The following is an 18870-nucleotide window of genomic DNA, read 5'->3' as shown; positions in this document are numbered from 1 at the left end:
TATGACAATTGTTAAACTTTTTGTGCTCCCAAATTGAATTGATACAATTTTAGAGATTTTCTTCCTATTCGCTTACTTTTAATAAATAAATAAATACAATATTTTAACCCTTTTAACCCCGACGTCCGTACTATACGGACGTCGTAAAAATGGCGTCAACTCCCGACGTCCGTATAGTGTGGACGTGCACTTTTTATTACTTTACTGGCCACCTATTTCACCAAATGCTTTGAAATTTCACAGACTTGTGCACAAAGATATTTTGCATCGAAATATATTAGTTTGTAATGGTTTGACTTCGTATTTTGTCAGTCTGTGACTGAGCAATTGCAGTTCGTCTCAACTGACTGCTCACGCTTGTTGCAAACAGCTGTATATCACGTGGTTGTGAATATTCCGTTTTCTTCACAGTTTTAGGTTAAAGCAGTGTAAAGTACGGAAGTTAAAGTTTAGTTTATTATTTGATTTCAAAATGAGTAAACGACATCGTTCAAAGTCTCCCGTAAGTGAAAATACACTAATTAGTAACCTAGTTGCAAATGGTGTGGATGTGATTAGTGACGACGATTTGAGTGATGGATATCTCGAAAACATTTCTTCTGATGTAAATATTGTTTTAAAACTTTTTTTAAATTTAGATTATGAACAGTTTTAGTTATTTTGTCAGAAATAACTTTGGTTTTAAGTTTATTTTTAGTACTGTGAATTTCCTACATTGCCTTGCCCAGAAATGGCAAAAAGAAAAATTTACACGGCTTTACAAAAATTAATGTTACTCCACTTGTAAATAAGGTAGGCCTATAATTTTTGTTTCCTTTTATTAAGGATTAAATATATCATAAAGTAAATGGGTATTTTTGTGTCAAATATTTTTTTATATATATGGTTTCCATGATCAAACTTGAAAATTTTTCAATTTTATTTATTTTTTATATATGTATATGTATGTAAAAAAATTACTTTCAAAATAATAATTTTATTTGTATATTTCTGTAAGCTACATGTATAAAGAAGTAAAACAAAAAAAGAATTACATAAATATCTTAAAAAATAACTGAATTATGAATTTTTTACAAAACCCTTGCATTTTGTCTGAAAATGGCTTGGGATTTCTGGCACATCACGTGATTTAATGGCCGGGGTTAAAAGGGTTAAACAGATTACACTCCTTCATCAATCAATGAAAACAAAACATTGAAAATAATGAGGAGCATATAAAAATTAAAACAATAAAGTATTGGTTACACAAAATATTAATATTGACTGTAATCCTCTTTTTGAAAAAAATGTCTTTTAATCATCTTTCAACAATGTAAATTGACTGGATTACTTTAGAACTTAATGTTTATTCTAAGAGGACATTTGTTATAAAACAAAATGTGTCTGAGAATAATTTTTTGATACAAAGACTTTAATTGTTTAGCCTATTTTATTTGCACATTATAAAAACTGATCAAAATGCCCTCAACTGAACTGTTAAATTAGTGATCACAAGTAATTTGGAACCAAGCGTTGTCATAGAGCAACACAATTCCATGACTGAGCATTCATTTTTTGAATCGTAAATTCATTTGTTTTCTATTTTCACCATAAATCTTACTCTCAGTGAATTGCAATAGCCACTGAAAAATAGGCTATCATAATGTACAGTCGGTTGATTCATCAATAGTTATAAATAGTTTTTAAACATTTTTAGCAATCACAAGAAACGTAAAACACTAAACAATGAAGAAGTAATGAACCACTGACACTACAGCACAATCACAGTTCTGCATGGCATCACAACCAAATGGTACTTACTTCTCAGAGACACTTTATAATCTACATTACAAAATGAGATTTCCTTGACCCAAATGATGCCTGAGTCTGGAGGATGTCCTCCTGTCCAGTTGGAAATCAGTGACAGGTATTAACTTTCTTAGATTACCCATGTTACAATTCACATCAATAATTGTCTTAAAAATAAAAAGAGTACAATTCCAGGAGTCATGAGTGAATGTCAGATCTGCCTAGAACTATTTTTGTACTCACAGATAGAGAACTGACAATAACTCTCAATAAAAACGAAATAGATGAATTACCAACTAAATTAGACTATTTTAATGAAAAACAGTATCATATATACTTACAATATGTACATTATAACTCCCAATGACCAAATGTCACAACTTTTATCATACTTTTCAGGTCCCAACACTTCAGGAGCTGGAACGAAGAAAGCAGTATATTATTACAAATTTCAATTACTGTATTATTAAACATGAAATAAGCCTATACAATAAATTGTCCAAGTACCTGACAGAAAGTAGGAAAATAGTTATTTCACGGACGGACAGATCGACCTTTAACCTAAAAATCAATACAATTCTTCTTTGGACAGATAGCAACCTAAACACCAAGTTTCAAGTCTCTAAAACTTTCCTATTAATAGTTATCGCACATATGAAAGACAAATGGAAGGACTAAAGTTTGAGCTCACAATCAATATGGCTCTTCCTTGAACCAAAAATAACCTATATACCAGGTTTCAAGCCTCTAGGACTATCTATCAGGAGTTATTGCACAGACCAACAGACAACGACATGATTTTATGAAGGTCCTGTTTTTTCCTTAAACTAAACTTTTCTTTCCTTACATATACATAGCAGTGAACCGGCATTTGTGTGAGATGATTAGTGACTGGAGAGTTGGACTGGTGATTGTATAAAATTGTATCATTATTATTCAACCACTTAAAATATTTTACAACTACACTGAATACATTACATGTTCTCATGTCATCATCCTAAGATCAATATATCCTCTTATGTTCCGCATTTCAAGTTTCTAGTACTGGTAAGCACTAGCTTTGTAATAAACAATTTTTCAAATGTATATAATGCTTAAGTGATATTTAACAGTAACATCAAATATTCAATAATATTGTGTAACCAAATTTTCAGAAATTCACTTAAAAGAACATCATATTATCAAGGTTTAAGTGATGAATAATTTTTAGTCATTGTATAAAAATAAGAAAAATAGTTTAACAAATTTTTAAACTACAAGGCATATCCAGAGTACGTGTACTAATGCTCTCAGCCGGGAGGACTTTTTTTGGACTATACAATAATTGGGAAGGATATTTTTATTAGTTTTGAATTGGTAAAGTAGGATTTAGGGGATTTTTCTGGAAGTGTGAAATTTGAGGTACAATTCAGTAACTTAGTTATAAAAAACTTTAATTATCTGCAAATGCATTCTATTTTATTGATAGGTAACACTAATATTTCTAAAAAAAAATCTTTTATTTTGTGTTTGTTGAATGCCAAAATTGGTAAAAAAACTTTTGAAGCCATTTATTACAGCATTAATTGAGCTTAAAAACATTTTAAACCAATATTTTACACGTTAAAACTGTCATATATTCAATACTTTTTATTTTTTGTTGGTAAAATGTCGCATAGTGTACACAAATTTAACAATTTCAATAACATCAGAAGAGACTTCAGTCACCTCTAGAGACAACCGATGAAATAAATATAAGAGCTGAGGTCTAGTATACTGCCATCCGTAAGCAGATTACAATATTATTCCACCTTTACTTAGAAAACTATTTAGTTTTCACTTTGAAACTGTTCACAAGATATTATTAACAGTAAAGCCTACAATTAGTTTGCATTTAGCTTTGATCTTGATAGTTTAAGAAAGCAGGAACAAAGTTCTTCCTTTTAGTTGTTGTAAGACACTTATTCCATGAGATGTGTGTCTGGTTTAAGAAAATGTACAGGATTCACGTTATTATTAAAACAAATTAAATAAGCAACAAGAAACACATACTATGAAATAGACTTGATCTGTACCTACTTTTGCTATTATTAACAACATGGAAGTAAAATAAATAAATACAAACAGTAACTTTGAAAGTGGTGTAGAGAATTTAATGCTACTTTTAAGAATTTAACAACTATTATTGGTTACATACATGTCAAAAATTCACACTGAAGTGAATGTGATAAAAAATTTGTTACATGACCTACATAAAATAAAATATACATCATTTAAAAGAATTGAATCAAAAGTAATTACTGCAGTAATAAAATTAATATTATAAAATGATAATTATGGTAAGATACAGTAATTGCTACTTAATTGTGTAGTTAATGCAATTAAACCATTTAATTAAATTACAGTCATGACTGATTTAAAATTATACTTATATTATTATGTGTCACTCACTGTCATAGATTAAAATAATATAAACCTATTGAAGAAAATAAAAGAAATTATAGATATTAATCTATTGTGGAAGACATACGCACTTGATTATGTGCTAAGAGGCCCAGACTGAATGCCGAGCCACGTGCTGGTTACGTAGTCTATGTTTAGACACTTTATTGTTATGGGCAGTTCTAGTTCTGAAAATATCCAACAGATATGGTTGCCATGGTCTTTACTAAGAAGATAATACATTTCAATTCATTTTCATACTGGCAGCATTGCATTGACCACCTGTTTATTGGAACGTTTTATCATTGTTTTCGTTTGTCCACTGCTAAATGTAAGGTTAGTTGTTCGTTTTTGTTTAGTTGTGAAATTGGTCATAATGGGCGTAAAAAACTGTGGGGTTCTGCTGTTGCTTTGTTATTAGACAGTGATTACAAGTGCAATTCCAATATCAGTGATAGCGATGGAAGTGTGGAAGATGTAATTATTTATTGTGCTCAAAAACCATTTGCCGATTCACAGTTTGTGTGAGGATGAAGAACTTGAACATCAAGATGAAGGTTATTTGGATTATTTCCCAATTGTGTAGTACAAGGCGTGTTCAGAAAGTAAGTACCGTTAAAAAAAAAACAAGTAAAACAATTGTTTTTTTTCAACACAATTTTATTTCTACATGAAAGCCCAAACCTTAAACTATTTTTTGACATAGTTTCCACCGATGTTCAAACACTTGATATAGAGGGTGATCAATTTGTCTATACCCTCTTCGTAGAAGGTTCCTGCCAACTAATGTAGCCACGAATCCACTGCAGTTTTCACTTCATCGTTGGTTTCAAAGCATTGACCGCCTAGCTCGTGCTTCATGTGCAGGAAAAAATGGTAGTCAGATAGTGCTCAGTCCGGGTTGTAGGGCGGGTGATCGAACTGCTCCCAACGAAATTGTCGAATCAATGTTTGAGTGTCACAAGCGGTATGGGGCCGAGCATTGTCATGGATCAACACAATTCTGTTACTGAGTTTGTTTTGAATTGCCGCCTTAACTTTCTTAAGGTTTCGCAATACCTTGCCACATTAGTGGTTTCACCTTTTGGGAGAAAACAATAAGAAAAACACCTTTCCTATCCCACACGGGCTTGTTAATTCCCGAATGATTACAGTAAAGCAATAAAACTTGGAACATCATTACTGCACCTATAAATCTTATATTTGAAGTAACTACAATTTTATTCATGTCAGGGTGATGGCAAGGAGTCAGAGGGAAATCTTAAATTAGAGCATAGGTCGAGTAGTACATCAAATTAAAGGTCTCTATTAGTAGAGTAAAATGTAGCATATCCAACCTGAAAAGGTTCAATTTTTAAAACATTACGCTGGTTTTAAGTTTTAAACAAATACTATGTAGGTCCTGTTCTAGGTGGTTTAATATTCTTGCCTTGGCTCAAGTTGTGAAAATTAAACTTAGTAAATGAATACTGCACTTAATAGAAAGAATTACAACACTGAAATGGCATTAAAAGGGTTTGCAGATATAGGAAATAAAATTATGGACACTAAACTGCATGGATTGGCTTTGTTTATTGATTTTTCAAAAGCTTTTGATACTGTAGAGCATAATAAGATTGTTGCAGCCCTATTCAAAATGGGTGTGAGGGGTCCCTATTTAGAATGGTTTAAGAGCTATTTAAAAGACAGGAAATTTGTGGTAAAAGTATTGAACACACTAAGCGATGAGAGAAATATAAAGTACGGAGTACCGCAAGGAAGCCAAATCGGTCCAGCTCTTTTTATAATTTATTTAGATGAGATTTTAAGAAAGATTGAGGATTGTCACATTTTTGCTTTTGCAGATGACATACTACTCCTGTCACAGCATAAAGATATAAGAATTGCAGAAAAAATACTACAGAATAATTTTAACACGTTAAACAAATGGACTCATGACAATGGCTTGATAATAAACAACCAAAAGACATGCTTAATGCATATTTGCCAAAAGAATATGAAAATTGATAGAGTAGTAAATATTAAATACCATGATTGTGAATGTTTGCATGGTCATAAACAATGTCAATGTGAGAGTATTAAATTGGTTGAAACTGTGAGATATCTGGGCATAACTGTTGACAATAGGCTAACATGGAAACCTCATGTAACTTTACTACAGAGAAAACTCGGCCCCTGTATTGCCATAATGCATAAACTGCAAAATAAACTTACTGAACCAGCAAAGATAGCAGTTTATAAGGCACTATTTCAATCAATAATCACATATGGAATAACTACCTGGGGAACAACAGCGAATAGCCATTTAAACCAAATACTAAATTTACAAAAAAGATGTTTAAGGGCACTCTACGGATATGAATTGGACATAAATGACAATCAATTGGACCAGCACTATAGTTTAAAGGGACAACTAACACCAAAAGGATTGTATATATTTAAAATTTTACAGATATATTATGAAAACAAACAATTTAAGGAAACCCTGGACAGAAGCTATAATACTAGGCATTTGGCTAAGTACAAAATACACACCCCAAGGACAGACTATGGGCGCAGGCTACCAGAATATATAGTACCGAATCTATTTAATCAACTGCCTAGTGAAATAGAAAATTTACCAAATCTAAAGAAGTTTAAATCGGCAGCCTACATTTGGTTAAATACAGCTAGACCTCTATATCAAGTATAAAGACAAAACTTGCCATTTGTAGATGTCTTAGAAATAGGCCTAGCCTGGCCCAATCCCCACTAGCCTGCACTGACATTCCACTACACTGCACAACACTCAAAACTATTTTCATTACTCAGATTCACTCTCACTGTACTAGACTGTTGTTTATTCACACTACTTTATTCACTGACTACGAAAAAGCCACTAAACCCACTTTACTCAGTGAGCAAACATAACATAAACATAACCCAAAAACAAAACATAACCTAACTACGATTAGCAGAAACTGTTTCGACCAGACGACACTACTGCACACAACTGGAGACAGACAAAGAGGAACAAATTCAGACAGGTATGCACGTATTACACACCACTGAACTCCTAGAAGAATATATTGTTATTATTATTAGAAAAATCGTTTTCAAATATCTAACCATGTTATTGTAATTTATATTGTTTTTCGTTATGTAATCGTTATATTATTTTATTGTTATTGTTATATTAAGTTCAAACCATATTCATACAATTGCCAAATAGAAATAGAAACATGATGCCTGCCCTAAACCGCAAATAAATCGTCATTAGTAGTTTAATTTAGTAAATTGATTTAAGCGATACAACTTATTAAAGACATTATTGCTAGTAGAAGTGGAGCAGTAGAAGTAAGGAAATATCGCTGGACCTCGCCGACAAGTTTTTTATGTAACTTGGCGAGGCCAAACTGTGTAAAACAATGTAATTGAATAAATAAATAAATAAATAAAAAAAAAATAAATAGTGTTTAAGGTAGTTATTGTCACTTCATATTCAATAGAAGATGGTCTACAAGGAGTTCAGTAAAAAATTGTAACGTAAGCATAGCCCAAGATGTACATTATTTCAAACAAACAATACTTAATCATTCGGGAATTATCAAGCCCATTTGGGACTTTGTTACACCCTGTATATATGTGTGTGTTTAATAATTTATTTTTTAATTTAAATAAATAAACAATAGAGCTGGACAGGCCTGAACCCTAGACCAAGGTCAACTTATCACAACAAGCATTACAATAATTTGAACAAGACTGATCCATGTATTGAATAAGTTAATAATTTGTTGTGATTATTCCTTTCTCTGAAATAGGTAAGAAGAAAGCAATAAGACAAAAATATGAGAAATATTCTATAAAAGCAAACCCAACAATCTATTCCAATCACCATGCTTTTTACATGAATCATGCATTTCCCATTCATGAATTTTGTCCCGAAAGCATATATAGTGGTTGCATGTCCCATACAAAAAACTGTGTTTAAAGATTTTGTCATTTACCATTTTCTATACATTTCTTATGAAATGGATCCATGATAATAAAAAGAATACAATGGTATCCACCAATAGCCAATGAATAAGTCCTGGACGATATTCAGAATCCGATTCCCTGTAACAGTTTTATAAGGATTGAGATTCCAGAACATGAATTATCTTAAATTATTTAAATTGGCTACTGCTTAGGAATATTAAATTGTGAGATTGGGAGTGTACTTTGTGGAAAAGGAGTAAACATGAAAATACAAATCAGCGTGAAAAACATTTTATACACAAATATTGTGAACACTCAACAGCTTTATAGAACAGCATAGTTTTGTAAAAGTTCTAACCTCAATAACTGATATCTCATATTTTACAACTTTTGATATTTATATTTTTAGAAATGCCTAGTTTTATAACAAATGGTTGTGTAAAACTTTTCAAAGAATTGAAAATAATGTTTTATAAGATCAAATTCCAGTGGATTGAGTATTTGAGCGTGTGTGTGTGTACCACAGCAGATGATCATTATTTAGGTCGTGACATGGTGTCCAAACCACAATTGCCTGTGTCGCCACACCACTTTAGCCTTCGCTCAAACTTAAGTTTTGGTTTTTAATGTAGTTCACAAATATATATATACTGGGTGCTTCAAAAAAATGTATACACACCTTGAACTTCCATAGAAAATTTATTTACCGTTCTACAAAGTAAAATTTCAGGAAATTAGAAAGCTTAAAGTCCAATGTAAATGAAACGTAAATAACAAAATGTTAATACTGTTCAAATTGGTGGCCTGCAGCATCAACACAATTCCGAGTACGAGTCACCACTGATTCTGTACATCGTATCAAAACGTCCAATGAGATTTCTCTACACACAGCTTGAATCTCATTCCAAAGAATGTCTAGGTTATGTGGTTTACGTTTGTACACCTCATCTTTTACTGTGCCCCATAAGAAGAAATCCAGTGGTGTAAGGTCTGTAGAGCGTGCTGGAAACTCGATTGGCCCCCTGCGTCCTATCCACTGGCCCGGCAAATTTTGATCCAGGTAAGCTCGTACGTCCCTGTGATAGTGCGGCGGGGCACCATCTTGTTGAAAATAAAAATTATTGTTACCGTATAATGCACGAATGGCAGGAAATATGGAATCAGCAAGCATTGTTAGGTAATTAATACCAGTTACAGTACCTTCAAATCGAAAAGGTCCAATGAGTCCCCTTGAAGACAAACCGCACCACACATTTACACCAGGCAAATTTACAGCTTTTTCAATTGTAATGTGAGGATTGTCTTCAGCCCAGTAAACACAATTGTGCCTATTGACAGTTCCATTAAGTTTGAATTGGGCTTCATCCGACCAAATAATGCTACCCATAAATTCCGGTTCACGTATCACCATCTCCTGAACCCATTCACAAAATTGCATCCTTCGATCTGGATCGTCGTCACTTAGCTGTTGCACCAGCCTTGGAATGTAAACACGATACTTGCCTCTCTTCAGAATGCGTAGCACGCTGCTAGCACTTACATCACTTTCACGTGTCCCGAAGATTTGTTAGGAGAGCGTTGAAACAGTTCCAAGACTGCCGTTGAAGACTCATCACTTGTAGCTGTTCGAGGTCGACCTGAATGACTTTTATGCACATCACACACTGTTCCATGAACTTCGAATTTGTCTCGTATGCGTGTAATTGTTAATCTTGAAGGTGGTTCTGTATCATAATCCCTTCTCCACTGTCTTTGAATTTTCATTTACATTCTCAAACTTCCAGTACCACTTAATAACCTGCTTACCTTCTTCAAAAACTCAAACGTACGTCCGCCATGTTGATATTACAAATTCCAACTAACAATATAACATAAAGGGACGATTATGCTGCCACCTGGCGAAGTAATATAACATTAGCCTTGTAGAGCGGGAAAACTACGATAGTTTAAAGTGCGTATACATTTTTTTGAAGCACCCGGTATATATATACACCTTTACACTGAAAAAGTAACTAGTATGTCCATAAACAATGTACCTAATATGTTCATCTACATCTAAGGAAAAAACAATCACTGTAGCATTACCTAATGAATATTATAGGCTCAACTAAGTGCAGTTAAATTTAACATATTTGTGTGATCTGTTGGGTAATTTTTGGAAATGTAAGGAGGTAAATCTAAATGTACATCATTGTTAAAAATAGGTATGGTCTAAATACCATATTCTCCAGACGTTATAAATAACTATTAGGAGGCAATATTCAAACCTGAACACTATGACAAGCTGAGCTGTACTGGAATGCCTGACCACTATATGATGACATATTTTGTCAGCAATCCAAAATGGGTTAAAAAAGGATACTCAGATGTGGATAAATTGGACACTACACTAGTTATAAAGGAGCTGAAAATTGGTTCACTTGGCGGTCCACAGGGATAGTAATTTTACTTTATACGCAATAAGATATTTATTCCTAATCTTAACCTCAAGAAGTATATAACATGGATTATACAATACTTCATTAAAGATACAAACCAGGTTGCCAACATGGTAGGTGTCCGGAGAGTAAAAACTGTCCTATTCTGAATGCTAAGATAGATTTTCAATCAAACGGAGGTTTGATCTTCTAGATTGATAACTGGGTAACTGTACAAGATATTATGTAAAAAAAAACTCATTTCTAATATGTAGGCTTACATCTTTAAGTAATTAAATTGATTAATTTTAGTTTAGTTATAACAATAAATAAACACAGGCATGTACAAACATAGAAAATTATAAATTAACATAAACATAATTTTAGAAAACAAATTAACTACATTTGAGATACTTAGTGTTCAACTGTCTTAGAAATTTGGGGATTTTGTAAATAAACATAAGCTACTAATTCTTATTTCCATTATTTAAAAAACCAGTGTGATGCTTTAATCTTAATTTTTGTAATACAAATAGATTATGTGAGTGAAATTATTATACTAATACAATTAAAATATTTAATGCCATAATATATTTATTTTTATGTAAAACATCAAGTAAAATCATGATTGAGTCACTGAGTAGATACCTTTCACTGAGACAAAATCTTTTTCTTTAATCTGATAAGACTTACCGACATAGTAAGGGGTATAGCAAGGCGTCTGAAGACTGGCTCTTGATGAAGTCTCCTTGGCGAAACCAAAGTCAGTCAGTTTTAAAATACCATTCTCATCTGAAAATATTAAAGAATGAAACACAGGTTTTTATAAAATATCTATGTTAATACAGGTACAGTACACAGATACAAACAACATGGAGAAATAACTTTGATTGATTTAAATCGATTACACAGGCAATGTAATAGAGGCGGTGCAATACAGATAAATTCCAACACTATTAATCTGAATGTTGGTCGCCCATAAACTACAATGGGTAAAGTTGTAAATACAGGACCAACATTAAATCATATCTGAGTTTTAATCTCTGCTTATTATTTGTTTATCTTAAATACTTTTGATTGTTTGTATTTTTGCATTGTTTGTCATCAAGTTACATTGCTCTTTTGGACTTTCCTTGAAACAGTGAACCTCAATCAGTATTAATGAAAGTACACCTGTTCCGGCATCTCTAAAAGGCAGGAAGAATGGTTTCACCTACAGAAAACTTAAAAATAACTTGGTGACTTTTACAAATAAAACTTCTCTAACACTGAATTTGGGGAAAAAATTTTAAATTCAAGATACTAAAAATAATTATTGTGATGGCGAGTGCCATAACCAGCATTCAACACCATTCATTGTGTAGATTATGAAATTGATTTACTATTGGTGATAAAATAAGCAAAATGAATGTGTTGTTATCACATTTGACCTGCAAAGGTGAGAGATAAAAATCAGAAAAATAAATCTGTTGAAGAAAGCCATGAAAGAATGACTGGGAGTACTTTCACCACAAATTTATATTGAATTGTATTGCGCATTATAACACTGTTATAACGGTTTTTAAAATTTTGAGTGGAAAAATTTGTTGTGTAATATAGTTAACTGTATATGAGACTTAATTGCTTTTTACTGGATTTTACTGAATTAAAGAAGGATGGATACTTTTTAACCTTAACCCTTTGCACTCCGGAGTGAAATTTTGTGTCACTGCCAAAAACTCCAGTGGCTATTGCAAGTGTACTAGCGAAAAACTCCAATGCCATTTGATCAAAAGTGTAAGGGTTTCATAAAAAAATCATAACTTTTTTATTTTAGTACATAAAGCCAACAATTTTGTTTTGTTTTGTTTGTTATAAGTTTCTGCATATAAAAGAACATAAAAAAATGCTGATCCAAAAATCTTGTTTTTTTTTTTTTAATTTTTTTATATATATTTATGTAAAAATATTTATAAAATTTCACTTTCAGCTCTTATAACTGACTAAAATTACATTGACCCCCTATAAACTGTTATTATTTTTGGAATTCTTATCTAACTATGTATCTACACTCAAAATTTTATGAACTTACCTCGAAAATCCAAAAAGTTATGGGCACTTTATCAATTGGTGTCAAATTCTACAAATCGTGAAATGTCTGTGATATACTGAACACTTATTTTATACTGTTTATAAACAATATAAAACACTAATTATATTGAAAACGATTTATCCACTGAAAAAGAGGTTATCTGAAACACGAACTCACAGCAAACAAAGCACGAACTCACAGCGAACAAAGCAATACACAAGCCAGCTGATATCCTGACTTCAGCTGATACGTCATAGAAAGTGATGTTGCATTATTCATTACAAAAAAAAAAAACATAGAGTATCAAAGTTTACTACCGTACATCGTTATAATCTATAACTATCCCAGATTGCGTATATCGCAAATTAGGTGCATTTGGATCATTTATGTAGCCAGTAAACGCGACTTATCAACGGTCCGACATATCGGACGTCGGAGTTTATGGCCTAAACTGCGATGTCCGATATTTCGGACCGCGGAGTTTTTAGCCTAAACTACGATGTCCGATATGTCGGACCGCGGAGTGCAAAGGGTTTAAAATAAGAATTAGCCCCAAGTTTAAAGATTTTGAATTTCAAAACTCAATTATGTTTGATTCTAATAATTCTATATTTAAAATACCAACACAATGTGGTATAACTGGTTGGTGAAATTTAGATGGTAAATCTGTGTTCATAAAAATGGATTTGATCAATGAAGTGACATGTTCTCACTAACGTGTCAGTCACTTTGTTAGGTAAACAACTGTGTCACAATGTTTCAAGGTCAGTGTGCCTAATCCGGGTATAATACTGATTCGTAAAATGATTCTCAAGTGGGAAGCTGTCGATCACGTGCAAACTCTCATTGTTGACTTGTCTGAAACTGAAGACCAAAATGTCACATTGTTGATTTGGAGAATTGAAAGCTAGCTCAATTCTCAACTAAAATAATTTATTATTCAATGTTGATGACAGTTGACATTGACTAATGTAATATCGATACATAATTGAAATTGGTATGAAAATTTATTGAAGATATTTAATTGATGTAGAATTTGTATTTGAAAAATAAGAGTCGATTGGAAGCCACCAATGACAGTACGAATCATAAAGGATAGATGTTTCCCTTAGGGTTTGCTATAATATCAGCTTTTTTAATTATGTAATAAAGAAACTTAAAGAGAAAACATGGAAAATATTTCCAATAATCATGATTTTATACAAACAGTATTCACTGTATCTTCATAGTACAATTCAAACTGAAGAAGTTCCTAATATTGTTATAATGTTTTTCTTGATAAATGAACAGATTAGGTGATGAAGAATTAATAAATAAAAAATTATTTTATAACAGTCTTATCAAACATGTTTAGGAATTGATGTTTTTAATTTTTTGATAACCAATGACAGTTAGTTCTTAAAGAGTACAAACACACGTACATGTTTGGGATTGTTGGTTAGGAACATTAGAAGACAATAGATTATTTACATAAGAGCTACTTAAAACTATGTTACAAGAACTGATCAGACAGGAAATGACTCAGAAACTTTAGAAATTAGATTAAGGAGCAGTTTTAGGAATTTAAGTAACCATTATGATTGTGTTCACTTTAAGTTTTATAAATGAACATTTTGATAGCTCAACACATGATAAAATATTAGAAAAATCAGTCGATACTTGTTGTATACTCATTATTAATATGGTATTAGAGCTGCATATTCACATAAGTGTGATATTGTTGAATACATGTATTTATACCATTAATCATTTTATATTCTGGAAATACTTTTCAGCCTTTTTCTAAACAGAATTTAAAGTGTTTTTAGTACCTCTCTACTATAATGTATTTGAAATGCTAAGACTTTAAAACAAGTATAATAGGGACTTTTAATTTAGTTAAAATGATAAATTCTTAGTTTTCTTATTTAAATATATGGGACAGCAAAATCTTGCTTCTCACAAGAAAGAATGAGTTTAAAAAAATATTTATCTCCATAACTTTGTCTCACATTTTTAATGCGCCAACAGGAAATCCAAAATTTTTCTATCAGCAAATATAAAAGTTATTGGTGGAAAATTGGACTTATACAGACACCTTGTTCATGACAGCAATCTGTATATACGGAAGAAAGTTTGTGCTTTAGTTTCTCGTTTGTTTGAAGGGAATACACGTGAGTAAACACATGTACACATCAGCAGAAGCAATCAATGAAGAGGGTTTTACAAAACAAAACAATCAAGCTTAATCTAAACCTAAACAAAGGTCAACAAGCAAATCTGATTTGTGTTAGTGAGTTACAACTTAGTAAACTGTATGGCACAAATCGTACGGATACAAAATAATAGTTTTGCACCAAATTAGAATAAGTTATGGTACTTTACTTAATATATCTTATTATGTTTTACTCCTTTTAAAATAAAAAACCAAATTACAAAAACCACCACAATGTTCTTTTCAAATTTTGATGATTGTTAAAAATTAAAAAAAGTTTTAATTTTGTTTTATTTAACAAAATAATTATTATTTGAAGGATATGATGTAAAACTAATTAACCCTTCCAACGCGGCTAACGCCTATAGACGCGGCACTGCCGATGCTTTAAACGCAGATAACGTCTACAAACGCAAAAGCTTTGAAATGGCGAAGAATTAGTTGTTAAAACTTCCGTAAGAGAGCAGGTCGATGTGCCTTTCGAATGTCGGGACTAGACAAAACGCTTTGTCACCGTTGGTGGACGTTGTAACCATATCTACTCGGGTTGAAAGCAATCGCCGCCATTTTTTGTATGGCATGTGACGCGGCATACGCCTACAGACGCGTTCGTTTCATTCAGCTGTTTAACTACGTGTGTGTTGGTTATATTGTTAAACAAAGTGTTTTGAATCAGTCCGTTGTTATTCTAAGTGTTTTAGTTTGTTTTTACTAACATTTAGTATAATTTATTGTTATAATGGCTAATCCAGATTATCCAAGTTTTGACGAATGAGCGCATTTTTGGTATATTATGTGTAATATTTTTTTTCAATTATTTGTTTTGTATTTTATACCAGTTTCACCATACAAGTCTAATTTATTTATTCTAAATAAATAAGGTTTATAAGTACAATATTTGTTTCATTTCCCTTGTAGGCTATCGTATAAATAAGTTTGTGTTGAATTTCATATTATTACATTTCAAAATCTTATACTGAACTTATTTATTTTTATGTACTAATTATACAGAAACTTCAGTTACAATTTACTCATTATAAATAACCTGTATAAATGTATTATAATCTGTCAAATAGTGTTCCTATGTACATTATCCTGCAATGCAGTTTATTCAAAATTTCAAATGTTTTTATGCGTATAAAATTCTCAAAAATATGTAATATTACATGTTTTATGTTTTTTCTTATAAAGGTAATACCAAGGAATATAAAACAAAAATTAGCATTGGGAAATTTAAAAAAAAATATTTTTTTATGTCTTAGCGTTTGACAGTAATTTAAATTAGCGCTTTAAGGGTTAAGAAAATTATATAAGACAAAATGTATCTGTAACTTTGGTACTAACCATTCCGTGAATACAGGAGATTTTCAGGCTTAAGGTCTCTGTGTGCGATGTTTAAGTCATGCAGGTGTTTGACTGCAATGCATATTTCATGCATAGTCTCAGCAGCTTCTGAAAATATAAATCACACATTTAGCTTTGAAAATGCATAATACATATTTTTAATTGGCTGAAAAATATGTTGATTCCAAAATAAATATACTATAAAAAACCTTCAATAGAGGATTCTTAAAGATCAGATCCGTTTAACTTTAAATGTTATTTGCTTTGCCCCTAAACATGAATTTTTGCCATGCCACAATATATAATGAAATAGCCTACAATGTCATTAATTATCAGTTTAAAATTACTGCACAATGCAAATACAATGTCATGCTTACTTGAAAGGTTTCCCAGAACAGGTTTATATTCAGACATACAAAATGCACTGCAAGATTTTGGGAATATGTGCAATGAAATAATATCCGAGAACTCTTGTACTATTAAACATAAATACTGAAATATCTAAATTTGTTTTATTAATAGAACTGTTACTAAAACAATAAATGTAAACAATATCTTAAACATGGCCATAGAGCTGACTTTCTCAAAGGAAGTTTTTATGGGTTGTGTGGGAAAAATCTAAAGCCTGGCACGTAACGGTTTATGTATAGGGCTTTTCTGCTTCCTGACTATTGTTCTATGTTCCTATTGTTTTTTTACAATAGAATCAAATGGATACTGAATATGAATGTAGAAGATTCTCATTACAGTCTAAATTACAGAAAACATTCCAAAATAATATATTCACAAAAACGCACGGATTTCAGCTTGAAGTGATGATAAATCAAATAAAAAGTAGAAGTAAAACTGTACCAATTGATATTTAAAACCAAAAGTTGATTGCTTTACAATTTAACGTTAAATTTTCTAAGGTGCTTTAAGGAACTCTAACTTTATGTACAATTTTACACCAAATCTCCTATAGTGGTGAATAGAAAACCCTCACCCAAGAGGATATAAAAAGATTAGACATACTATAATCGCAGCTCAACATTTATATTCCCTAATTAAGTATATAAATTTACCCTCTAATTTAAGCCTTCTTACCCTGAGTGCAAAACATTAAATTTAGTGAGACGGATGTTGTACACCTTGAATGGATTATTTCCTCAAAGGGATCAATCATGTAGGTTTTAATCAGGTTTGACACCTGTTTCTACCTGGAATTTCGATTCTTATGTGTCAGCCTACGCATTGTAAAGAAAATCATTCTCAGTTTATTGAAAGGTGCAGCAATGACACATCCGGTTAACATTGGATAACCGCCAACACCATTGTTTATTTGGTCATTTACTGGGTCCAATGACAAATATGATTTACAGAAGTGGAGAATTGCCATGCCTGATAGCAAGCCTAATGTTGACACTTCATATTATGTTGGTTGCGTCACCTTGTAGCTGCTTATCTGTTTGCAGCTTATCAAAACAAACATGTACACCTCTGATACTTGCCTTCTCCAAACCTATCTCACAAAACAAACTTTTAGGCTGGCACTGTAAGCTCGTCATTTATTTATAACAAAATGTATTTATAAATAACAATTTTTCATGACAATCTCAACTGACTAAATAAAGAAAATCTGTCTAAATCATTGTTAAAACTAATTAAACACATAAAAACAATTTGGTTTTGTATGAAACAATGAATTGCCAACTGTTTAATTTTTATATTAAAAATAAATAATCTTTGGCATTCTTCTCATAATTTCAGATTTAAATACAATAATCTTTGGACTTTTTGGGGAAAAAATAAATACCTGTCTAAATGCTTTGAAAAGAATGGCATCATTCTGTGACACTAAAACCCATTAAGTTGTTTTCCATAGACATGTTCAGTCTCACATGGTTTACAGAATCTCTGTTTATAGGGATACCTCAAGTTATATGTTGTTATATAAAAATCGTAATAAGAATAGTTTTGAATAAAGTTTAATGAATTTGTATTTTGACAATCCATCGGCTTCATATGTTTTAGTGATACCCGTAAAAACATAAGTAGTGAAGCAAAATAAATTTAATATCCATCACACCAGATTAAAAAATTCTTTACATTGTCATATCGGTCTAAAATTTTACTTGAAAAATCAATTTTTTACTTGTTTATAGTAATGATATCACAAAAGAAAAGAACAATACTAAATGTAGAAAATTAGTTAAACAATATTTCATTAATAATGCATTTTATTCTTTGAATGAATAACAGTATTCATGAAAACGTTTTACTAACCATTTCTTTCATTGTTTTCTGTAAGTTAAAAGTAACATATTGCATACTGTATTAGTTCGTTAAAAATAAGTACATTAAAATCCAATGAAGTAGAATTAGTCTCTGAATATTATATAATACGATAAGATGTAAAAATATTCTTACATAACTAGCAAGTAACCAATTTTTCATACCTTTTGTGTTTTATATAATGCACTTAATCATTTAAAACTTTTATACTTTTAGTTTTGAATGATTATTTTTTTATTGTTGTTTTGTTATAAGTAATTCATATCTATATTGGTTTCATACTTTTTTTGTGTCGGATCAAAAGTAAAAATTGTTTAATCTATAGAATGATGACTAAATTACAAAGGTATCACACACTACAAAAAAATTCTAACTCATGCATCAAAAATATTTATGAAAATTAG

General features: G+C 31.3%; 1 protein-coding gene across 1 annotated transcript in view; it reads right to left on the bottom strand.

The window, feature by feature from the left end:
- The window catches only part of LOC124369529 (MAP kinase-activated protein kinase 2), a 71351-nt gene that overhangs the window by 29022 nt on the left and 23459 nt on the right, over positions 1-18870 (bottom strand). Inside the window, exons 4-6 of the mRNA XM_046827551.1 lie at positions 16193-16300; positions 11277-11375; positions 2130-2205 (exon numbers count right to left, since the gene is read on the bottom strand). Of these exons, the coding sequence (XP_046683507.1) occupies positions 2130-2205; positions 11277-11375; positions 16193-16300 (283 nt within the window). The remainder of the gene's footprint in view (positions 1-2129; positions 2206-11276; positions 11376-16192; positions 16301-18870) is intronic.

Source organism: Homalodisca vitripennis, chromosome X (assembly GCF_021130785.1).
Source record: "Homalodisca vitripennis isolate AUS2020 chromosome X, UT_GWSS_2.1, whole genome shotgun sequence".
Classification (NCBI taxonomy): Eukaryota; Metazoa; Arthropoda; class Insecta; order Hemiptera; family Cicadellidae; genus Homalodisca; species Homalodisca vitripennis.
This window is presented reverse-complemented; position numbering and strand designations above follow the sequence as displayed.